At 43.0% G+C, this 25,464-nt stretch overlaps 2 protein-coding genes across 6 annotated transcripts in view; both read right to left on the bottom strand.

The window, feature by feature from the left end:
- ahdc1 (AT hook, DNA binding motif, containing 1) overlaps nucleotides 1-2,431 on the bottom strand; it is a 19,695-nt gene extending 17,264 nt beyond the window's left edge. For 2 of the 3 annotated variants that reach the window (XM_061742607.1, XM_061742608.1), the window contains exon 1: nucleotides 1,771-2,431. The gene's annotated coding sequence lies outside the window, so the exon portion shown is untranslated. The remainder of the gene's footprint in view (nucleotides 1-1,770) is intronic. The other variant, XM_061742606.1, reaches the window with a different exon arrangement.
- A 418-nt stretch (nucleotides 2,432-2,849) lies between these two features.
- yrk (Yes-related kinase) lies at nucleotides 2,850-24,435 on the bottom strand. Of its 3 annotated transcripts, none has more exons than XM_061742609.1 (13): nucleotides 24,329-24,435; nucleotides 17,114-17,157; nucleotides 16,534-16,791; nucleotides 11,959-12,061; nucleotides 11,320-11,418; nucleotides 11,085-11,188; nucleotides 10,823-10,972; nucleotides 9,931-10,095; nucleotides 8,535-8,714; nucleotides 6,854-6,930; nucleotides 6,607-6,760; nucleotides 6,311-6,442; nucleotides 2,850-4,305 (listed from the first exon to the last, which is right to left on the bottom strand). In XM_061742609.1, exons 3-13 carry the CDS (start codon nucleotides 16,766-16,768, stop codon nucleotides 4,097-4,099), a joined length of 1,608 nt encoding a protein of 535 aa, XP_061598593.1. In that variant the 5' UTR covers nucleotides 16,769-16,791; nucleotides 17,114-17,157; nucleotides 24,329-24,435; the 3' UTR covers nucleotides 2,850-4,096. The 3 variants fall into 3 exon arrangements, with proteins under 3 accessions (XP_061598593.1, XP_061598595.1, XP_061598594.1); XM_061742611.1 differs by lacking the exon at nucleotides 9,931-10,095 and adding an exon at nucleotides 9,269-9,424; XM_061742610.1 differs by lacking the exon at nucleotides 24,329-24,435 and adding an exon at nucleotides 19,931-20,117.
- Between the last annotated feature and the right edge of the window lie 1,029 nt (nucleotides 24,436-25,464).

The raw sequence follows: 25,464 nt of genomic DNA, 5'->3' as shown, positions 1-25,464 counted from the left end.
TGTGTGTCCATTCTGTCTTCTCCATCTCCATGACAACGTCCATATCAAAAGGGCGTCTGACTATGGCAACCTTGCATGCTGATAGGCAGAGGGAGAACACAGGTGATTGGTGGAGCCGTTGGCTGTCATATCAGCAGGGTGTATCTTTGTGACACTGCAACACACACACACACACACTCAGGAACACATAGTCCCACGCACGCACACCCTCTGACTTGTCTGTGCTGTCAACCTACACGCCTACAAACTGCAGCTACGTGCAAACAAAAGGTACTTCCTCGGCGCGCGCGCACCTGCGCAGACACAGATTTAAGGCGAGATGCGGTGTGTTAGGTGCGCTGACCCTGCCAATGAGGACAGCAGGAACATCAACAGAGCTACAAGGCCGTTGCCATGACAACTAGCCCCGCTCACACAGGTAGGAAGCACAATGGGCCTAAGCTGTTATATGTTCACACTCTGTTTGTCACTCTCACACACACACACACACACACACACACACACACACACACACACACACACACACACACACACACACACACACACACACACACACACACACACACACACACACACACACACACACACACACACACACACACACACACACACACACAGAAACACACACACAGAAACACACTCAAGACAAGTCTCAGACAGGCACTGAATGCCAAGGTAAGGCCATTTCCTTTTCATTCCAGCATTCAGTGCTGAAATTAGTCATTATGCCTAAGTAGACCTGCCAATAAGAAAACTCAGTCTTCAACCAGCAACTGCAGGTGTGAGACTGTGTGTGTGTGTGTGTGTGTGTGAGACAGACAGACAGGCAGGCAGGCAGACAGAGCATCAGTCTGCATACTAACAGCACAGGCACTGGGGCAGCCGGTGCACTTCACCGAGGTGCCCTTAAATAAACATCCATCTCTCCCTGAGGACTGACACCGACTTCTCTAATCCCTCTCTTTCTTTTACAGTTTTTCAGCACTCTTTTTCTTCTCCTTTTTTGACCCCCCCTCCCTCCCCTCTCCCCTCCCCTTGCTAGAGTGCAGACAAGAGCTGATAATCACCACCACCACCACACTGGCTCTGTTGCCACTGCAGGATGTGCTGCTGCTGTGTCCTGCCTAACTCAGGGAGGGTGTCTGTGCAGGAAAACCCAGAGAGTTGGACGTGTCTCCTGCTTAGATGTCAAGCTCATTTCTGTCCACCAACAGGAGCTTGAGTCACTGTGCATATGTTGATACCCCCCCAACCCCACTCATATTTATCAGAAAAGTCCCATCAAACTCACCCACGGTTAAAAAAAAAACCCAGAGAAAAGAAATAAACAAGAGGTAGACTCTGTATGTGTGTGCATATGTATGTGTAGAGTGATAGTACCTGGGGAGATGTTGTGCACTGTTGCCCTGCCTACACTGTATATTCAGGGATAATGAGGCTAATAGGTGAGACTATTGTATAAAAGCTGAGAAAAACGGGTGTGGGTGTACTAGGTTTACTGGGCACATATTCAACCAAACTGCGTGTGTGTGAGCTGGTGTCTGTGTGTGTTTGAACATCATTATTTCATATGTAACCACACACGCTGCATGCCTATACAGTTGAGCCCCTCAGCAGCGGGAGCGCATGCAGATCGGGGATGATGGTTAATGTTGAAAAAAATAATAATAATACAAAAATCAAATAAAAATAATATATATTTATTATTTTATGAAAAGAAAGTGGTCAATGGAGCGGATTTTTTTTGAGAAGACACGCGGACTCACTCACCATGCACGCAGAGAGCCGGAGTCTCCGGAGCGGTCGCGGTCCAGCGCGGGCTGGCTGGTGCGGCTGGCGGCGCACGCTGCTCTTCACGCCGGCTCACGGAGCCGTAGCCTTGACGGCTGCAGCCGTCACCGAGCCACATCTCCCCTTCATCGGAGCTCCCCGCTTCGGAGGGAGACTGTCCTCCCACATCAATGTAAAGCGCCGTCTCCTCCTGCCCTGCCGCGCGTCAGCTGGAAAAACCGCTCCTGCTGTGGCTTCAACACCAATATCTGCACCCACAAATGTGGGGAAAATGACACAAAAAAAAGGGGGAAGAGATTTTAAATAAGGGGAGAGAGGGGTTTTTCTCTCACAGTCTCCTTCCAGTTGAAGGCGCTGACATGACCGCAGTGGGACCCTGGGCTCCGGGGCTGCTGACGGGATCGGGACTCCCCGGTATGCGGGAGGCGAACATCGACCGTGCGTCCGAAGCCTCTGCAATTCCAGCTCTCTGTCTCAGTGCGCCTCAGTCTCCGCTGTGCCTTCCAACGTGCCTGACTGTCAAGCCATCCGGGCACCCGTAGCTGGCTTCATTTAAATCCCAGGGAATTGTGGGAGTTGTAGTTTTTCTGTGGATGGATGCAGGGAACGCTCAGAGAGACACAAAAACAATGAAGAGGAGTAGGCAGGCGGATTAGACATCATGATTTACGTTGACTCACATTATGTGATGTAAGAAAGCAGTCGGGATGGAGGGAATCTAACTGATCTTTTCATAATAATTCCTCACATTTTGGTTATGATGATGCATTTGGATGAAGTTTTTTATTCTCACAGAAATGTAGAAAGGTCTATATATCAATTTTGTATCCCATCAATAAAACTCTATCTTGTTACTTGTATTTAAAATAAATGTTAAGGGAAAAATATGCATACGGCAAGTAAACCGTGAAATACTATAAGATGCTTAAATGTCATTCCAGACGTCCTTTCTCGTTTTATATGGTGCTTCATATTATGTGGACTGATTTATATTTATTGGGAGTTTACAAAATAACTGCAGCTGTAATTGTAATCAAGGAACATTTTATTTCATCTGAAATGCGCTGTTTAATGAAAATACTCTCTTCCTCAAGAATGGTCCTTGGTTAATATGATTATGAGTACATGTTCAAGCATGCACGAATAAGACATTTGATGTAACCTGGGAAAGATATCTGATCTTTATTACAGTAATCACAACATGACGGTTACATGTTTTGGCCAAAAACAAACAAACAAAAACTAACAGACAACAACAATTCAATAAAAACACTATTTCCACAGTCCACTGGTACAGAGCATTCTCCTTTATGTGACGTTGCACCGTGCCCCCCCTCTTACTGTAAGCATGAAAACTGCATACATGCTAGCTAGATATAGGATTTTTTTCTGTTGCACAGGTATAGGTGAGTTAAATTAGAACAAAAGAGACAACTTATACAAAACAGCTATGCAAAATCTTGGCCACGTAAAGCACATTTCTTACCACAGGCTTTTATAACACAGTATTTAAGGCACATATTGGCAGCAGGATGGAAATCAGATCAGTCTGGTTAAAATTGACCTTTTATCAGATTTAAAAAAAAAATTCAATTCATAAAAAAAAGACGACCTGCTGAGTTACTGCAGAGTAAATATTTTTTAATGGCACAGTATGTATACGGTACATAATCCAGTCATTTAGCACACAGGTTCATCCAGTTCACTGAGAGTTGCTCAAGGTTGCATTTATATTATAAAACCATACCCTCCTCCAACCATGAACAGGAGGAACTGCGTATGCGAAATGAATGAATGAACCTGTTGCACCTCAGACTCTTCCTGTATCAATACATTCTTCTGAGGTCTTCAGACAGACAATCTACTCAAAACCTCTTTGCAGTAGGAAAAAAAAATCAAAAGACCTGAACAAATACGGCAACTGAGCAGATCTTGTACCCACTGGACCTCCCCCACCCCAACATAACCATCTACATCTTCTTTCAGTTCCTTGTTGTCATGGTTACAGAGTAAAGCAACATTACTGCAAGGCCCGATCAGGAGAGCTCAGACTCTTCAACGCGGTTACCTGATCTGTTCTGAGCGAGCCGCAGTGATCAATGAGCAAAAAGAAGGGAACCAACTCAAAACAATTTTAAACAGGTCAATGATATGTATGTTTATACGAGTGTGTGAGTATGCGGTCTGTTCAGAGTCAAATACACTGAAAGCATGTACAGCTGGAGCACTACAACATGCCTGTCACTGTATTTGTTTGCATCTCTCTGTGTATTTAAAGTTCCACGGTTGTCCAGCGCGCGTGTGGTCACAGGTTTTCTCCAGGCTGGTACTGCGGTTCTGTGGCGGTGAAGTAATCCTCCAGGAAGGACTGCAGGTACTCAAAGGTGTGCCTCTCGTCGGGCTCACGTCTCCAGCACTGCACCATCAGTTCATGGAGCGAAGCCGGGCAGCCGGGGGCACAAGGCATTCTGTATCCCCTCTCCACCTGCTCCAGCACCTCACGGTTGTTCATGCCTACAGGGGTGGATGCAGGAAGAGGGAGGCAGGTAGGACAAGGCCACAACAGGTTGGATTAAATAGAGAAATACAAAAATATGTCTAGACTTGGAAATGCATATTTCTGTAACAGCATGTAAAAACATGAAAGCTCACTTAACTTAGGCGCATGATATAACAACACACTTTTTTCTGTGCTTAAGAGCATATATGTGGGTGTCTACCAAATTCAAAGAAAACTCTCCAAAATAACTCAACCCTGTCTATTAGTTTTGTTATTTAGAGCTGTTCAGCTTTTCAGGCTACTCTAAAACCTTAAACCCAGATCAGAGCAGAATTATCCTGCGTTAACGTCCTTCTCTCCATCCAGCACCTTGTGCTGGGAGAGAAGTGGAGCAATTTGGCCAAAGTAAAGTCAAAGACATTTCATAAACACCTCAGTGAACTGTGAACTTTTAAAAAGATAAAAAGAAAAAATAAAAAAGAACTGATAAAAGTTTGGAGCATAATAATTATTAGTGTATCTATTAAAGTGGACAAATAAAAGAAGGAAAAACATCTGTGCTTATCAGCTTATATTTAAATGTCTAAAGTTAAATCAAACCTGACTGCACAGAACCGTTCCACTATTTGGGGACTCAAAATATGTCAGCGAGCCTTTCAGATGTGCGGGTTTCTTTTACATCACAGATCCAGATCACAGATCCTCTCCATCTCGATCGTCACCGAACTTTACATCTTGTAGCATTTGGCATATCTCTTAAGCAGGTTGCCTAAAATTATGAGACCGATTTCAAAACAGGTGTGGGGGCTGAAATGGAGGGATTTTTATCTAATAAATTATCATCCTGTATATGTAAATACAAAATCATGATCCTAAATATAAAACATCTGCTAGTAAAGTAACAATACAACTTAAAGAAAGTTGGTTATATGCCCATTTTACACATTGTGGGAGTTTAATAGCATAAACATTCATGTTTTACGTGTTAAAATCCCTTATTTTTTTCATTTTGTGGATTTTTCTACAACTCGTGTCACCTTCTGTCAGAACGTCTTGTTTGAATTCTTTGGTTAAAGCAGCTTCTCACTCTTTGTACGAACTTGGAAAAGTGAGCGAAAGAAAACCTTTGACAATGACTGGGGTAGTTCAAGCTGTTTAAAAGTAGTTTTGTGGTAAAAGGTTTTTGTTCTGGTTTTTATTTTAAAGCCACTGTCGAGCTCAATGTGTTGGCCGTTGTGCATCCAGACTCTGACGTTAGATATGCACAACTCTATCCCTTTTCATATCATCTCACTGGAATAACAACAGAAAAGTTAATGTAGATGACATGCAATGTGGACTCTTAGTTTTCTACCGGTTCAGTTATCCCTCTTGATGTGGTACCTGCAGAGATGAACCTGCTCACACATGTTTTCACTGACGCACTAGAACGCACACCCAAATATAACAACTACAAGTTACACAACCAACTGAAATCACACTAAAGTACATCATCTGCCAGCAGTAGTGATGCCACTTATGGCGGGCACCCTTTCAACCAGAAGCTAAAATCAAATCATTTTTATATACATAGGAAAAGACTAAAAGGGGGGTGACATTTTTCTACAAAACAGATAATTAGCATTTCTCATGATAAGTACACATTTTTTATTAAATGCAAATAAAATTGAGGTAATATATTAATTCAAATTTGCATGAGGGAGAATATTGCGATTCATTGAACCCATTAAACAACTGGTTCAGTAAAAAATGAAAAATAATAATCGGAAAATATAAGATCTACATGTTACTTTACACAGCAGGGTGCTTAAGAAGGGGTTACCTGTCCTCTATTTACTTCTACTTCACTTTAAAGCGATGGGCTTAAGACATGAAGGATCAAGTGGAGCTGCAGCACCGACATGTTTATTTGGAGTTAAAACCTTTCATAATCAGCAGCTACTCTTCTCTATTAAACTGAATGAAAGGCACTGAATTCTGGGTATTCTTCTGCATGGACAGGTCTCCATCATCTCTTACCTGGGTAGGGCACGCGTCCCTTAGTGATGAGTTCAGTCAGCAGGATGCCAAAACTCCAGACATCCGACTTGATGGTGAAGCGTCCATAGAGCGCAGCTTCTGGTGCCGTCCACTTAATGGGGAACTTCGCCCCTGAAACCATGGCAACATGGTGATGATGCATAATCATAATAATAAAAGCAGGTTATGTTTAGAAAGCCTGGCATGAAGACTGAAGCAGGCTTTTAATAATAGCACTGAGAAAGTGTGGCCTCCAGTTTGGTTCCCTCACGCACACTTGTGTCACATCGCGCTACCTTGTCTGGCCGTGTACTCGTTGTCCTCGATGAGCCTAGCCAGGCCAAAGTCAGCGATCTTGCACACCAGATTATCTCCAACAAGGATGTTGGCTGCTCGCAGGTCACGGTGGATGTAGTTCATCCGCTCGATGTACGCCATTCCAGCTGCAATCTGCCCGGGATCAGAAGAGAGCAAGAACAAAGTTCATATTTGTAATGAGTAAAAGCTTCCTCCTTGTCACAGTGCAGTTTCACTGAAACTCACCTGTGCCGCCATGTCCACCAGCTGAGGCAGCTTCAGGCTTTGCCCCTCACCATCCTTTAAGAAGTCCAGCAAACTTCCTGAAAACAACAGAAGCTCTATGACACACCGCCTGCCCACAAAAACATAAGAGTTACACACTCTAATATTTCATTGGAGCGCTTTGGCTTTGATTACGGCACGCATGTACGGTGACATCATTCCAATAAGCTTCTGCAATGTCACAACATTTATTTCAGTCCGGGGCTGCATTCCTTTTTCGCTAAGATCTTCTCAGAGGGGTTCAGGCCTGGACTCTGTGGTGGCCCATCCATATGTGAAAATGATGTCTCATGACTGGAATATGCCACTCAAAGAACAATAATCCATTGATTGAAATAACCTGGTCATTCAGTATGTTCAGGTAAATCAACTGGCCTTGTGTTTTGGGCATGTAACGCTGGTGACCCTCGACCTGTCGAACCGCAGCATCCCCAGATCACACCACCTCCCCCACAGGCTTGCACGGTAGACACCGGGTATGATGGGTGCATCGCCCCATCCGCCTCTCTTCTCACCCTGATGCGCCCATCACTCTGGAAATCTGTTCCCAATTTTAGTTATTTCAACAATCGTCTTAGACGTTTTCTTTGCCAACAATTAGACCCTTCTGAAACAGATTAATCTCCATCTTTTCCACGACTTTGTGCCCTCCAACACGGTCGCTTCAGAAATGAGATGCTATTCGCTGCATCAGTTTGTGTTAAATAACCTGTTGCCAGCTGAAACATTATCATCCACGCAGTAATCAGTTTATTTATATGCTCAGTGAAACGGCGTGATGACTTTTTTTCTTGGACAGGGAGCGTATAAGACAAAAGTCAGCTCTAGTTAATGAGAGTGCGTGTTTTGACAAACCAAAAAGACACACGGTAAAATAAGAGCAGATGAAGGTTGAATAACGAAAACATAACCAGAAGGTTCCAATAAACAGAGCGCTATTGACGAAACGCTGCCAAATTATCTCCATATTTTTTCAATTGCTATCCAAAACATAATCTCACTGTGTATATGTGTAGATTCTCTCTAATTTGTTGCATATTTATCCATCTTTATCTTTGTGCTGAGGGATGAGCATTATCCTTAAATGCTTTTTATTGTCCAACTAGTAATTAGGAGGGCTGCAATCTCAAAGGACTATCCACAGAGACATTTACACTGATGTTGTTCCTGAAAGCATGCAAGTGTATAATCTGATTGGTCTTGTAAAAAAGAAAGTTTAAAAAGGACCGGGATGGAGGTTCATGTCTCCAGCAATGTAGAACCCAGACTTTCATAAAGTGGCACACTTTCATTACAAGCACGATTACCAGGTTTAATAAAATCTGTAGCTATATTTTGACTCACTGGCCATCTCCACAGGTGGCATTTATAAGAAGGTCCACGTTTTATCGCAAGACTGAGACTTTTATGCGGCTTGCAACACCTAACAAATTAAAAAACTCTTATCATGTGTACCGCTATTTTTACAATTCAAATTTCAATGCAAATGACGTTGAGATGAAACTGAAACATATTCTATGATAACATTTCTTAATTATGTGTATTTAAACTTGAAGACATCGGCGTGGCTTTGATCGACTGCAACGGCAGCAGCTCAAATCTACACGACGTCAAAGAGGTGACAGTTTACTGGGTCTGATACCTTGGCTCATGAACTCAGTGATGATGTAGATGGGCTCCTCAGACACGACGGCGTAGAGCTGCACCAGCTTGTCGTGCCGGAGTCTCTTCATGATCTGAGCCTCCTCCAGGAAAGCCTCGGGGGACATGGTTCCTGGCTTCAGAGTCTTCACCGCTACTTTGGTGGTGCCGTTCCACATGCCTGGCATACAGACGAGCGGATGTTAATCCACACGCCGAACAAAGGTACACAGGCACACAGATGCTCGCTGTGTAGCAATAGACTGTATATATGAAAAGACACACACCTACGTATATACTGTATAGAATTCAAGAGAACTCCCACATGCGGTACATTTCTTGTGCATGCACGATTGTTATTACGGAGAGCATGCATGATGTGACAGGGTGAGGAGAGTTGACAGAGACAGCGAGTGAGGGAGGTTTCTGGCTTCCTTACATGAACACCAGTGTCCCCTGAGTTACACAGATGGGCGCAGAGTTTGGTTGGCTTCAGGGAAAAGCCCTGCACAGCTTAGGAACTCAACACATAGATTCACTCTCTCAACAGCTTTGACAGAAATTAATCACAGGTGTAACGGCCAAACATCCCGTGGGGATATCGAGAACCGTTTTTTGCCCGCATACAGTGACATAAAAGGAAATACGCTGAGCACTGTCAACAAGGTTTACTACGGGATGGTTTTCCCTCTAGGCCTGCTGGGAGTATCAAAAGGTTGGCAGAGTCGGTCTCACCCATCCACACGTCCCCGAAGCAGCCCTGTCCCAGCTTCCTATGCATGGACAGCGTGGACCTGGACACCTCCCAGGCGTCCCGCCCGAGACCCAGGGTGAGTGGGGTGGAATTGGGGCAGGGCATTGTCAGGTAATAACACAGTCCATCATTAGTGCCTGAGAGGGGGGTGAGGAAGGCACCAAGGAGAATGGAGATTAAGGAGAGAGAGAGGGGGAGGAGTGGGTGAATGAAAAAAGGAGAAAAGTGGCACAGTGAAGGGGATACAGATGGAGGAAAGAAAGGAAGGAAGGATGACAAAAGGTGAGACATGCACATGCAATCCCGGGAGATGAGGGGCTTCAACTCGGCACACCTGGATGTTTTTTTTTACCCATCAATTAACACCCGCCTCTGTGTGATGTCTCTCACTTGTTTGTCAAGCATTTACTTAATTAAAATCAAAATGAAGCCTGTGAGGTGCATTCTGTAAGGTATGCACGCGCAGATCACTGAGTTTCACACAGCTTGGAAGATTTACAAGCCAGAGACGCATACAGATGTCCTTTCAGCCCACCCGGCATTTAAATATATCACGCAAGTCGACGGCTGTTGAAATGTGTTTCAGGTGTGCTTCCGTCGTCGCCTCCCTCTTCCCCCTCCAACACAACCCGACCAGTCGTACCCATCCAGACTTCTCCAAACTGGCCGTTGCCCAGCTTTTTAATCAGCTGGAGAGATTCGCGGGGAATCTCCCACATATCCTTGGTCTTCACCGATAAGTCGGCCAGCTTAGGCATGCCCCGCTTACAGCTGCCAATCAAACGGCAGCACAGTCCTGCTGCTCTCTCTGAGAGAGAGCCAGAGAGGGAAACAGAGCGAGCGCAGTGATAAAGAAAGACCAAGACAAGATGCTTACGTATACAATCAAATGCCAGGTTAAACCAAAGTGCCGAGCCACGGCAGACAAACAAACAGAGGGCGGCAGAGCACAGATCAACACAGACATGCAGCTGTGAAATGACACAATATGTGCCGCCAATTTTTTTTTGTTGGTAAAAAAAAACAACATAATTTTCTTTCTAATATTAGCATAAGCCACTAGGGGGCACATTTACACTGACAGAGAGCAGGGGAAGTTGAAGTACACAAATCTGCATCAAACTTTAAAAGTTACTCACCATTACTTTTTGCATTAATACCTTCATACAATTGTATTATTTAAGTAATGAAAATAAAAATGCCATTAGAGGGTCGTTTCTGACACATTTAAATAGATCTTTTATGTTGAGCCTGATTGAAGCCGTGCTTATTTTAATCACTTGATACATCAGGGTATGTTAAATAACTTATGCGCTGCATAAAAACGTGCAAGCAAAAAGTGCAAAGTGGCTGAAATAATAACACTAAAGAGAGAAAAGTGCATACTTACTTCTGCACCAATAGTTAAGGGGCAAGAGAATAAGATTTACAAACAATTAAAGCAAATCTTGGGTTTTAAGTCACTGATGCATGATCCCCTGCAACCTGCTGAAAAAAGAAGCTGATGATTTCTGACTCATGGTTGCACGGTTTACCTGTGTAGTGCTCTACCAGCTGCTGTACAGTGTCAAACTGGGATCTGGTGGTGATGTAGTAGCCACCGTTGTCTAGTTTACGAATCTTATAATGTTTGACGTGATCTCCCTTGGTGTCGTCCCAGTCACGGATGGACAGAGAGTAGGCCCCTGTAACGCAAGCAAAGATCAGGACTCATGCTGAGGAGAGTTGAAGGTTCATCTTTACGTTACTTTAGACAGTAAAAGATTATGTGAACATCTGACTCTGTTGTCACCTCACCCTTGGTCGTCTCACTCTCTCTTATGAGGAACGTTCCCCTTTGGTTGCCGTGACCTAGTAGCTGCCTCTCTGCATCCTTCCTGCCCATCTTCCCAAAATACCACCTGTCATCATGATAACCACCAACACGTCACCAAAGCAGCCTCACACAGCACTTAACCTCAAATCTTCAAGCATACGTTTAAAATCTGGCAGATCTGTGTGTGTGTGTGTATGTGTGTGTGTGTCCGCTCACTCTTCAGCTTGTATGGAGTCGACCGGCGCTACGTAGTTGGAGGGGATGTAACCTGAGTGGCCAGTATCCAGCGAGCGAGCTTCCCACCAGTCACCCTCTCTAAAACATGAAAAGTTAAAGAGACATGTTGAGAAACGTCACATTTCACAATTTCATCCACATAAAATAAAGCTTAAAGGTAAACAGACCATCAGCACCATCAGGAGTTTTGTTGCTGGACAACCCTGCTGATAGATTGCGTGAGTTGTGTGACCAGAACATCAAATCTTTTTTTTACAAATAAGTAAATGAGAACGTGTGTGAATGAGACTGAATGTGTTAACGTTGCGTCCCTGCCGACTGCCGACCAAAACACAGTCTGACGTGATTTTAGTCTGCAGGAGCGGGACAAAATCTTTTCCACCGACACAAACTCGTCATTGTCGCCCGCAGCTGAGAACCCCGACACTTGTTAAACAGTGGCATTTAATTGAAGTCTGCAGAACTTAACACGACGCAAACAAAATGAGTTTGTTTGAAAGACATAATTGAATGGATTTAATGCAATGCAGTATTTTGCTTCAGTCCTTCACAGAGATGCCTTTAATATGACCTTCTGTAAACACATCTGATCAACAGTTTGGTTTCCTTTCTGCTCACGTGTTATTGATGATTTGGAACTTCTCTCCTTTCTTGAACGTGAGGTCATCTTCTGTTCGGGCGTCGTAGTCATACAAAGCTATAAAAAGAGTAACGCCACCACCTGCACAGAATCAGAGACAGTTATTAGTTTTATTATAAAAGCATCTCATTCATATTAGTTATTATTGTGAGAAATATCTAAGGCTGCTTTTGAAACTGTTTAACAGTTTCACATACTGTATTTCAGTTCAAATATTTTCTCAGTCAGAGGAAATGAAAACACATGAGAAAACAGAAATTATACGACACTCATGCGTTATATTTTTAGGGAACTGAGCATGTCTGAATAGCGTGCTAGATAATGGGGGGGGTCGGTCCCTAATTGCAATTATTCTGGTCAACGATGAAACCCCAATTACATAAGACTTTTAAAGCATGTTGCGTTTATTGAACTCGACACGATACAGTATGTTGAAATGTCCACTGTAAACTTTTTGGTAAATGCAGGATTGTGAAATAAAAAAAATATCATTTGGAGCCAGAATTGAAATCAGGATTCAAATGTTATTAATTGCACATCTATGAGCATCTGTGTGCTAGTTAATGTTCTGATCAGCTGTTCGTAGGTATCTGACAATTGGAGCTTTTAATAACAGGCCTGTCAAAACTGTGGTTTAAACGACACCAATGATCAGTTTCAGTTTCAACTTGTTGTTTTCTATACATCCGACTCAAATTTGACCTTTTGGTTCACAGTCCCCTGATACATCAGGCGATGGAGCCACAAGAGCTTTCTTTAGCACAATGCAGAGCGCAGTGATGGATTTTTATGGTGAAATGACATGTTATGGAAAAGCACTTACAAATGAATCCTCATAAATTAAATCAGTTTCAAGAACTGATGTTAACATTTTTCTCAAAGCAAAATCTTGGATTGGCTCGTAGTTGTTGGTGAGAGGTACGAGAAGAAACTGCAAAAACAACTTAAAATGAACTTGCTATATTCTTAATTGGACTGGTAGGTAATGTTTTAATATCAGTAGCTGGCTTGATGATTCTGGTCACTATGGTTTCTAGTTTTATTGATCATTAAACATCTCAAACATGCTCCGTGACACTCCTACTGCTCTCCAAGTGCACTGCGTTAAGCATGATTTATAGTTCCACGTAGCAACGACGTCCGTGGCCTTCCCCCAGGACCTATGTCGTAGTTTATACTTGTCCGTTGTTGTTTGTCCCAAGCTTGTATTTACGCCACCAAACACTGTGTGGCAGTGCATGCTCTTTCCTTCAGAGCCTTTCTGTGTAGCTCAGACCACAGACTGGTCAGGTGGCTGGAAAAACCCTCTGTGTCATCACAGGATTTAGGATAGGCCGTGGGGTCACGACAAACCACAACAATCGTGCAGACTAAAGCAAGTTTCACTTTGTGTTCTGTGGTTCAAAGATTTGCAAAGCAAACTTAGTTGACTTGCTGTTCTTTGTCCATCAGCATCACAACTAGAAGATGCTACCAGCTGCGTAACAGCTATCCACCCACCCGTTAGCTTCGCTTGGGGGCCTACAAGATGCCTCAACCATTTCAGCAATAAACGTCTCACCATAAAGGTGATCGATAAAGGTGAGTCCAGCTGACCTGTGCAGGTAACTCACTTCAGCTGCTTATATTTGCAGTATGCAAAGTCGGGACTTGTGTACCTGGTATCAAATCAAATCAAACTTTATTTGTGTAGCGCTTTTCATGCATGTATACAGGACTGTCTCAGAAAATTAGAATATTGTGATAAAGTCCTTTATTTTCTGTAATGCAAAAATGTCATACATTCTGGATTCATCACAAATCAACTGAAATATTGCAAGCCTTTTATTATTTTAATATTTCTGATCGTGGCTTACAGTTTAAGAAAACTCAAAAAATCCTATCTAAAAAAATTTGAATATTCTGGGAATCTTAATCTTAAACTGTAAGCCATGATCAGCAATATTAAAATAATAAAAGGCTTGCAATATTTCAGTTGATTTGTAATGAATCTAGAATGTATGACATTTTTGTTTTGTTAAATTGCATTACAGAAAATAAAGGACTTTATCACAATATTCTAATTTTCTGAGACAGTCCTGTAAAATGCAACACAAAGTGCTTCACATAAAATGTTAAAAAACATCAAACTTATTAAAGCCCCTCCCCACACACACAAACACACACACAGACAGACGCAAGCACACTACAGTTCACACAAGTATATGGCTGTTGGTAGTATGGTAGTTCGTACTTGGCGAGCAGGACTCAGGAGAGCATACTTTGGTGGACAGTTGCATTTCAGTTTTGCTGCAGCTGAAACAGCAGCGGGCTCGTGTACTTCATGGCATCACAGCTCTGCTAGTAATCTTACAGAAATGTGCCATGTAACAGAGCAATTACATCAACACGTCCAGCATTAACGCGGCTCGGAGCGGATCATGGCTAAAATGGTAAAAAACGGTACTTTGTAATGATGTATTATTTTGTATTTTAACTGTGCTATAAATAAAGTTTGGTGGTTACATTTTTAAATAGTCTCTTTCTTAATGACTTATCCAAAAATATAGATTAGAAGAACTATATTATGGCATGACAACATCCTAAAACTACATTCTATTACACATGAACAAAGTTATAACTCTCAAAAGGAAAAAATGCAGGCACTCTGGTGGCTTGAAAAAATTAAAAAACCTTTATTTGACTTGGGTTACATACTAAAAAGACACCAACGCGTGTCGGCTTGCGCCTTCCTCAGGGTGTATGGAGACAAGAGACAATCAAACAAAATTAAATAGAATTCAGTTCAGCTGTGGCTCCTCAGGTCTCTGCAATGCTCCTCCAGGCCTGAAGGAGGCGCCGGCAGGAGCACCCAGATATTCTGCTTAAATATAAAGTTATAACTCTCTTTTGACTTCCATTTTACTTCTGCTTGCTGATGCAAAGTGAATTATTGGATATTGTCCCATCTGAAGTCTGCATGGGTCTCCACAGCTCACATAAAATAAGTGGCGCAGGAACACATCCTGGGATTTCGACCATATAGTCGTCTGTTGGAGACTTTGAATTGGAACAAATACACACACTGAGAAACAACTGCGGGCCGGCCGGTGAACGCAGAGCCTCGCCTATCGTGTCAGATCTATATTCAACACAACAGACACAGGGCACTGGACCTGCACGACTGCAGACACCGCATTGATTCCTCTGTTGATCTCCCGCTCCGGTCCTCCCTCACTCGTAAACAAGGAACCCCAGAGAAAACTTAAAACTACACTTGAGCCTCACTACCCACCCGGCTGACGTTGCCAAAGGCCCAAGTGTTTTGAGCAGTGGTTTTGCATACCGCAGCATGGCAAAAACATTTTCAGACGATGCATGACTGGTCGTAGAGATACGGCGCGTATGTTACATGCTGCATTGAAAGGTGGGATATCTCCCACTTTGCCGTTGTAAACGACAACACTTCTTCTTCTGCAGTAGGCTCTGTTGGTCCGTTTGGCCACACAATGTCGCAACACAAACTATGTTTCACAGACAATGGACTGTGTGACAAAACAAATGATTTGTGGTAGAGAAAATAGTGTCCTTTCCTTGAAATTTCGCCCCGGTGGGGAAGACCTGCTGCCCCTCTTTCTGAAGAAGCCTATAGAATATGCAAGCAATAGTGCACTTTCTAGTAGCTACTAGGGCTGGGGATCGATTCAAATGTCAAGAATCGATTCGATTCCGATTCTTAAGATTCAGAATCGATTATCAAGATTTGATTAGATCCGATTCGATTCTGATATTGATTTGGGTTAGTGTTATTAAAACTGTTTTTTGAGCTGTTGCATGAATTATATGACTGTAGTTATGCAACATATTACTATTAGTATTATATTGAGATTCAACAGCAAGTATTGGCAGCTAATGATGCTGTAAGGACCAATCAGCTTCCAGAATGCTGATAGAACTGCTTTCAGAAACATCATGTGGGTCAGAATTATCAAACAGATCCAGGGAGGAAACAGAGATGGATGAAATCGGTTTTATTTTTTCCCACATTACATTCCGTTTTTATATGTTCCATTTTCGGTCTATTTTGGTTTTTAATTTTTGAGCATTTGGTTTTTAGCATTTTTAGCAAATGTAACCCCAAGACAGTATATAAAGTAATGAAATATAGACAATTTATGCAATTATAACCTAACACTTTAAGGTTTTCATACCTTTAAACATATTTAAAGGCAAAAACATGGCACCAGTTATTCTCGTGTCCAACAAAACATTCCTTTTTTGGGGATGAACAAAAAAATAACCAAAAGTTGTAATGTAATGATGAAAAAAAATATAAATAATAAATAAAAGAAAGAAAAGAATTAAAAAAAAAAAAAATCAATCTTTAGACATATGAATCGATTTTTAGGAGTTAATATGAGAATCGATTTAGAATTGAGAAATTGATTTTTTTCAACACAGGCCTACTAGCTACGTTGACTTTTACCTCAGAATGTAAGGTGTTATTGGTTGAATATGTTCACCGCACACACACACACACACACACACACACACACACACACACACAATCCTACCTGTTATGCCTCCAGGCCGCTGGTGTGTGCTGGTGTTCGGGAACATGGAGCTGGGTGCAAAGCCCTTGTTGAAGTCTGGGATGGTCTGAGTGGGATCAGGACAATAGCGGTCCTGAGAAAAGGGAATGCTTGACCCTCCATCTGTGTTGCTGGGAGAGTGATCTACAATGTCCACCGTTCCTGACGTTGCCGAGACCGATTTGCCAGGCTTCTGCTTGCAACAGGTACACCCCATAATAACCAGAACGGAGACGGCGTCTGTGAAAGCAGACAGTTCAGGTTTTCCTTCTCGTTTTTTTGCAATAATCTGCCTGCTGTTGTATCTTTGATGTCATAAATCCTTACAAAAAAAACAATAAACAAGCGGCATTCATCATAAATTAAAGTGGCCAGTTTCAGCAATGAGCTATTTAAATTACAGGAAGACATACAGGGGTCAAAGCAAGAAAGAGAACTGTGTAGAGAGAAGTGACAACATTTACATGAAATGTAAAATTCAAATGACTTCCCGTGAGCGGGAAGATGAGGAAGAAGAGTTTGTGGAGGAAGAGAGGGAAACAGAAGTTAACTTTTCCCTCACCTGTTGTCTTCCTCTGTCAGATCATCTGTCAATTATCATTGCCACTGCAAAAAAAAGAGGGAGAAGTTGAGTGTCAGGGGCTGGAACAACAGATCAGGGCAACGAGGAGATGAGTGGCTGAAAACGGGAGAGAGAGAGAGAGAGAGACAGAGAGGCTCAAAAGCAGAAAGGCGTGAATAAAGTGAAGCGTATAGCAGATGTGAGAACTTCTCTTTAACAGAGAAGTTAAAAAAGAAAAATAGTCACCCTCAGATAAGAAAGAGAGAGAGAGATCTGAGGTTAGCCACTTCCTTTTTTTGCTTTTACCATTTCAAGAGAGCCATTGCATTTCAATCACTCTTTCTGGTCAAAAAGCTGTGTGTGTGTGTGTGTGTGTGTGTGTGTGTGTGTGTGTGTGTGTGTGTGTGTGTGTGTGTGTGTGTGTGTGCATATGCAAACAAACATGTGCATGTGGGAGTTTGGGTTGGTGGTGAAATAGAGCTGCAAATGTCATCATTAGATGGGGTGGCTGACTCAAAGTGACTGTCCGCAGCAGTGTGTCACTTGTTTCACAAAGATCATTGTGTCAACGTGCACACATGTATGCAATCCTCACTTCTGGCTTTAGAGCCGCCTGCGTTGTTGATGTTAAACGTGCGAACGAGCCGTGAACCCAGGGCAACATCAGGAGGAAATGCTGAAGAGTAAAGCTGAGGATCTTGTTGTCAACGCTAGCTTTTATGATCCACAAAAGTATTCAAATACAGCTATGAAACATACTTATTGTCTAAAAAGAAGCTGCTCCTTGCCCGGTCCAATATTAAGAGGAAGCAAACGTCAAGAACCAACATGTTACACAACCATCTCGTTTGTTTTAACGGTTCAAACTACTCCTGCGTAGCTTCACAGCTGCTGCAGAGCCTTTTAGTAACTACAGTGAGGTCGACTTCTGACCTCTGAAGTGTGAACGACAACCCAACGGAGTCATTGCCTATTTTTAGGATAAATTGACTTAAAAATTGTACCAACAGCCCTCCGTGGCTGGTTCTGGCTTGAAGGGGGCAGGAGCAGGGGCAGTTCAGCCTGACCTCCAGCTGGAGCCATGACCTCTGCTACAGCTGCTGCTGCGGGCGGAGCCGCCGCCAGAGCCGGCCGCCGCTCACAGTCCCCGCCTCGGGACAAGCACTTCTCATTTCTGATGTTGACTAATGAGCTACCGTAAAATGATTAGCTTGTGCGAAAAGTAAGGTGGGCTTGCTCCAACCAATCAAAGTGCACCGGCGGCGGCGTCACGGTCGGGTTGTCCAGTGAGATTTACGGTTTATGATTCCAACCAGCCACCGGACTTGTTCATTAAACCCATTTTTGGATTTACCAGGGCTAGCGCTGACGTTTTTATCAGCTTCTCTTTATAAAGTCTAAGGATGGAGGCTACGCACGCTGTCAATGGCTGTGTCCATCGCAGGGACCTCATCTTAGAAGTTACAAGTTAAAAACTAATACACTGCTTGAGTATTTCATCGTATGACTTGTGTTGACAAGTCTGTCCACAGACACCTTTTCTACAACAACTGTAAGACTTTCAAATCAGCAAGAACCTCAAGAGTTTGGGGTTTTATTTGAAGCAAAGAATGCCACAATCTGAGCAAACAACAGCCTGCTCTATGATACTATAATAATCATCATCATTTGCTCTCTCTCAAATCTGTACTCATGCTAAGTTCTATCTGCACATGGCTCAACGTGGCTCAGTATTACCGACTAGTGCGCCAAAAGCTAAAGAAAAAAGATCTCTAATAGTCATGAATTGGCTTGGTTGGTAGGCACACGTCTGCAGCCTCACATGGGCATCGGGGGGGGTGGAGCTTCTGGCTAAGGTGGACGTCATCACTTTCAGAAGTGGTTTTAAAATTATTATTCGGTAAATGACACTATTGAGCCTCACTGGTACAGAACATGCAGGGGTGCTGGAGAAATGAGTCGATGATCAAACCTTCCGCCCCGGTCGTGTTACACTGGACCTCTATACGCTCACTAGGGTCATGGATGCCTCCCTGGGGATGTATTGTGGACACGTCCGACCAGGAGAAGGCCCTGCGGCAGAGCCGGAGCCATGACATCTCCCGTTGGCAGCATGAATCTTTTTTTTTTATCCCCGATTTTCCCAATTTTTTTTCATCACCCCGTGCTCCTACCTAAGTGACAGTCCTGGGCATTGCCATCCTCTACCAACCCCGGGAGGGCCCTGCACATGAGCTCAGGTCTCCTCCTTAACCTGAGGAGTGAGCAGGCCGCATCTTTTCACCAGACAGGGTGGGGCTTCTCCGGCCGAACGTAGCGCGTGGAAAGATCACGTTATTCTAGCCGGATCCTCCCCACCCCATCTGGCGCCCCGGTTGACCAGAGGGGGCATGTGTAGCCCAGGACTGCTGCATGTTTTTGTGAGGGTAGCTCCCATTAGCTACCCAAGGGAACATGGGGAGAACATGCAAACTCAACACAGAAAGGCCCTTTCACCAACCCCACCCAGGGTGTGGGCACCGAAATCATGGGGGAACTAACACGCACTTCAGCGCCCACAGCGGGAATTGAACCCAGGACCTTCTTGCTGTGAGACGGCTGCACTATCCCACGGCACCATGAATTTTGATAGATATTCCCAATAATCTGATAACTAAGTGAAAAGTTCCATAAGGGTTTCAACCTGCAACCTTTCAAGATGACTAGACTCCCGGCTGGAGCCACCCCACCTACTGAGGAATGTAGGGGAAGTAACAGAGAGCGAGAACAATACAAGTTATAGCAGCAAGGGAAGGAAGAAAACAGTAATTTACTTACATTACTTAAAAAAAATGTAAAAGAACCCAAGCAGCAGTACTAGTGTTGGGTGGTGTCAGGTGGTGTCAGGTTGATCCATACACACAAATTCCTTAAACTCCTCTCAAAGGAAATCTGTTAGTGGGCTACGTTCAGGGGAGTGTGTTACTCATTCACAGCAAAATATGTACAAGCTTTGCAAAGGCGAAGCGCAACAGCCATTTATCAGGCTGGCCATCATGAGAGCTACAGGAAGTTAGTCCTGTTAGAGTTTCCTGTCCACCCCTCCGATGGCTCCCCCCTTTTCCTGGAAACTGAGGACAAAGTCCATCCACACACACCCAAAGCAACTGCTGATCAGACCAGAAAAAGAAAAGAACTTTCTGTTTTTGTTCTCCACTTTGTTTCATAATCCCTCCATCTCTCCCTAGCTCACTAACTTCTTGCATTCTCTGATGAAGTAAGAAAAATACGACCAAGGTCCTCCTTGTTTTTTGGCTTGAGAAGACCCCAAACAGGAGCGACACAATAGCAGATGTATTCACACACTGGGAAGTGTTTTTCAAGGCAGCCAAACGAGTCATTGTTCCCAGTTTGGTTCCTGTTGACCAGATATTTCTGCTCTCATCTCGTCTTCCCCTCTGGTCGCAGAAGCTGTGATGGTTTACAGCGAGCACCCGGCGTTCGAGTTGATCTGAGACATGTTTACATAAAAATAAAGTCATATACAGTCCCGAGGAACATACGGGGCCAAGCCTGTGATATTGGTGACGGGTAGTAAAACTGGTCACGGTGAGTATACCAGGCTGAGTTCTTTAAAAGAAATAGAAACAAAAGAAGAACTTTTTGATTCAGACTAAAAGAGGATATGTGGTGTAGATCATAAATGATATCATATCTCAATGATGCAGCTGCAGTTCAATTTTAAACCGGTGGCTTTTCGTTTCATCGTGTTGCAGACAATTTGCTTCTTTTTTTTTTTGGCTTCATCAAAACTAAACCACAGTTCACAGCCTGGATACGGGATGTCACGGTGCATTTTTAATAGTGCTGGCAAAAATATAATTATCATATTATGCGGAATTGAGGCGGCTTCCTCTGTTAGAGAGAAGTGCTGCATTGGTTCGTGATGAGTCGGAGGACAATAACTGGTTTCAAGAATTCAAAATAAACCCCTTTTTCTGGTCATTTGACAACAAGCCTGCCGAAACAACCTCACAGGAAATATGTGGTGCTAAAGAAGTGAAATTCTAAAATAGAAGCAAAAAACAACTGTCACATACAGAAAGAGATGATCGTTATCTCTCAACAGATCAAATCATATTCATGTCCGTCATCAACATCAAGTCTTGTTGGGTTTAAGTCTGAAGTTTTTCTGGTGACCACTCCTCTCTATCCTCTCTTGTATGCTTCCGATCATTGTCTTTTTTTTGACGGATGACAGCCTGCCTCTTACATTTCAACCATCTTTACTTGAGTTGAAGACAAAATCTACAGCAAAAGTGACTTTAAGTTCCCCTCATCTCACCCGCCTCTTATATTATTACAATCTGTTCTAAATGCATTTATTTTTTTATTAGATACACTTGTTATACCAAATAAAGTGGCTGCAAAAACACAAACACCCAATTAGAGATGAGAATTGTTACAATTGTATGGATAATTATGTCTTTTTCTATGCTGCTCATTGGTCCTATTCTTTATTGATTCTCTGATCAGTGTTTAAATGAGGAAACAAGTGCATATACAAAAGTCTTGACCTTTACTACAACTACTTTACCATCTCAAGTTCAAAAACAACAACACTCCCAACATGGCCGAACCTTCGGAGGTTGCAGAAGCATCTCCACTTCAGCTATACGCCACCACTCCATCACTGCATGTGTAAATAAGCGTCTTACCCCGTCTCTCGTGTTGCATAGTTGATTTTCAACATGCATTTGAAAATCCTGCCAGAATTGATGAGATCGAAAGTGTATGGATCTGAAAACTGGTTTTGAAGCTGACCCAATTTTCAGATCTCAGGCCATCTCCATTTAGAGCAGCTTAATCTGGGTCGTCACCTCCAGACCACTGAAACGTTCCCACCAAACAGCCACAGATTGTGAGTGATAAAGCTTTTTCAAAGGTCTTGAAGATTTGGATGGTCAGTTATTGTGATCTAAAGTATATATTTACAACTCCAGAGATTCAAGTTCATCTATTTTGCAGAGGCAATATAATGGAAATAACCGGCTTAGCATCACTCAAGGCCTCTATATTCTTCACCGGTCTTCTGCACAGGTACAGCAGACGGTTATTCCTAATGCAAAAGAAAGGCCTCATAAGCAGAGAGCAAAAGAGGAAGGACAATCTGTTCTTATATTGTATTTTAATTGCTTATACTCTGACAGGTGATTTTCCTTTTACGGCTCAGCCCAACTCATTTTAATGCAGTGCTGCTGAAGCCATGTTGTGGACTGGTCCAGCTACCGAATATGAAAAGTAACGAGGCCGTCGGATGGGAATCGTTACTCTCCACAGCTGCACGAGACCACATTGCTATATTTTTTTTTTCTCACTCTGAACAATAAAAGGAAGCAACCGAATTCTGGCCTAAGAGCTGTGACCATGCATTCAGTGCATTCTTATGAAATTACAATAACATCACCCTACATCATCATCGTCACACTCACAAACATCCAAATTTAAATGACACACCCTTTCCTGCGCAGTGGGCTGCTGATAAGCTGCTCCCAGTGGAAAATAACACACACACAGTCATTTTTAATCTGTAGTATTTTAGTGATTTCATCCAAGTCCCATGCTGAACCCCAATCACTTATTATCCCCCTTTACTTGTCTTTTTCTCACTTGTTTTTACTCTTTACTCCTTGCTTTACTCTGTCTCCTGAGCAGGAAACTCCACAGGATGCAGAGTGTGAGTGGGGCAGGAATGATAGGACAATGGGAAGCAAGCTGTCACTGAACCTTCACACACACACACACACACACACACACACACACACACACACACACACACACACACACACACACACACATATATACACACACACACACACGGGGTATGTACATGCACACTAAGAGAAAGGAGAGTGAGACAGAGCTGGAAGGCAGCAGTGGAAAAGCAAGGCTTTTCCAGCTTCGGGATGTCCTGTTTCCACATGATGTCATCACATCCTTTAGATATAGAGGCAAATGCTGGATTGCTGTAAAGGGCCTTTACCTGCCGCAGTTCCTTATCTGACTCTGGTTTTTAAACATTAGGGGACCAGGATCTAGATCTGAGTCCAGCAAGAGGGGGCGACCGCCTCGCAGCACTCTGCTGACGCCCAGGTGTGTCCGCGGGTGTAGGGCTGTTATCCTGGATGAGCATTCCCGCTCACAGCTGCTTAGCGGGAAACGTTTTGTGATGATGGAGATGTACATTTCTAAGCCCCGCTCCCACTACAGACCATATCCACACCTCCTTCCTTCCTGTCCATAGCCCCAGGGCTAAAGACAGGAACTGCTCTCAAACAGGAAGTGATGGGGTCTGGCCTTGGACAGCATAGCTGCAGTTTTTCTGTCCAACTCTTAAAATCCCTTCGTGGTCATACATTAATTCTTTGTGCGTGTGTGTCGTTTATTCTGTTTAGAGAATATACCTCCCTCCACTGATTATAAATGGTCAAAGCCACAGACACACAGCTGATAGATGGGTAGGGAAAAAGCAGCCCGCCCTTTTCCTCAAGGTGGCTTCCTGTAGGTGCTTCACCAAATAAATCACAGACACATTCAGTGAAGGAATAATTATCATATTCTAACAATACAATTATCTGCACCGAAGGAGATTTCTCCCCAAATCTGGAGATTATGACGTTTACATACTGATGTTTCTGAACAGAATAAAAACAACCCACCACTTCACCCATATGGTCAATGGGTGGAGAAAGGCAAGAATAACTCAATTTCTCTGGTAAATTCCACTATTTCACTGTTGCAAAATGTGTTTAAGTTCTACTTTACATAGTTGGTTTCTGTACCACAAGAGGTGGAAGTACTGGAGTAACCAGACTTGGTCAACTTCTCTCAGGCGACTCTTGTCAAACTTCCTTTTATTCAAGGTCGGTTGACTTTCTGTAAAGATGAAGTGACTAGAGCCCCAAGAAACGGACAGGGAGACGCGCAGCAGCGGCGCTACATGGAGATGGAAAGCTTTTAAAGTCCTTCAATATTAGTCCCTCCTAGATACAATTTCTATTCACATAATCAGCATCACATTGTCAACTTTAAGGGTGAAATCCAGGAAACAACTAACAGAGGAAATGCAGCTTTGCGTACCATCTCCCTATTTTCTTCGGAATAATTGATAAAAGTTACTTTGTTTTAGCTTTTCTTTTCTTTTTTTTCCTAAAAGCAGAGGGCAGGAGAGCCTACCTGAGACAGGAGCGCGTCACGCCGGGGGTCTGATGACACGAGCTCTGCTGATGCTGCGCGAGGGGCCGCGACTACCGCGGGCACGAGCAGCGGGCGCGAGCACCGGAAACCCCGCGGAGCGCGCGCGCGCACGCGGAGGGACGGCCCAGAGGAAGGCAGAACAATCCGGTGACGTCACAAATATTTACAATTGGACAGCGTGCGGTCCGGTGTTCTGACAATTTCTGCTACCTGCCGAGAAATGCTACTTTGTGATTCTGCGCATGCGCACAGTCCATTTTCAAAGTTTGCATCATTTCTTGCACGATGTAAAATTGATAATATGGGATGTTGATTATTTGATCCTTCAAAATACACTTACCCGTGACATGAATTGCTTTACACTTTGTGAACATTATACGATACAGAGAAAAAAACAATTCTATGGCTTTATTTGATATTCATTCAGTCATTGGCCTATGTGCAATCACATATATTGTGATTATTGTGATATATTGTGCAAATTGTAAGTATATTATAAATGTAATAGTAAATATATTCTAAATCACTGTAGGCTATGAGTGTATATATAGTATAGAAGTATGAGTATATTATAATGTATGAGTATATTATATGTAGTATATTTATACTACTATAAATAGAGGTATGGGTATATTATAAATTATAAAGTCGTTTCAAACTATTTTGCTCAAAAGTGGATACAGATCTGGTGATAGTAGCAAATATTGTTACTTAAGATGTGGATGGTTGGTTACTTAATCTTTTATTTTTGTTTCAATTTATTATTTCAGGAATTCTAGTGAATGTTTTTCACCCTTTTTGAGTTGTATTATTGTCATCTTTTGTATGTCTATGTGTGGACCCCAGGAAGAATAGTCTTCCCATGGTGAAGACTAATGGGGATCCTTTTTAAATAAACAAATAAAAATTGGCCTTTATTTAACCAGGCAGGTCATTAAGAACACGTTCTTATCTACAATGACGGCCTGGCAAGAGACAAGGACCATTTGGGGGGGAAAGGATGTGGTTTAGGAGTAAAACACAGTAAAATTGTAGCTCCACAATGGTAGAAAAACCATTAGGTAGCATTTTTTGGCAAAGCAGCAAAATATGGCAGAACACCCATAGACATATAT

This window comes from Cololabis saira, chromosome 15, assembly GCF_033807715.1.
Source record: "Cololabis saira isolate AMF1-May2022 chromosome 15, fColSai1.1, whole genome shotgun sequence".
Taxonomy (NCBI): Eukaryota; Metazoa; Chordata; class Actinopteri; order Beloniformes; family Belonidae; genus Cololabis; species Cololabis saira.
Note: the sequence above shows the minus strand (reverse complement) of the source record. Positions and strands in the feature narration are given on the sequence as shown.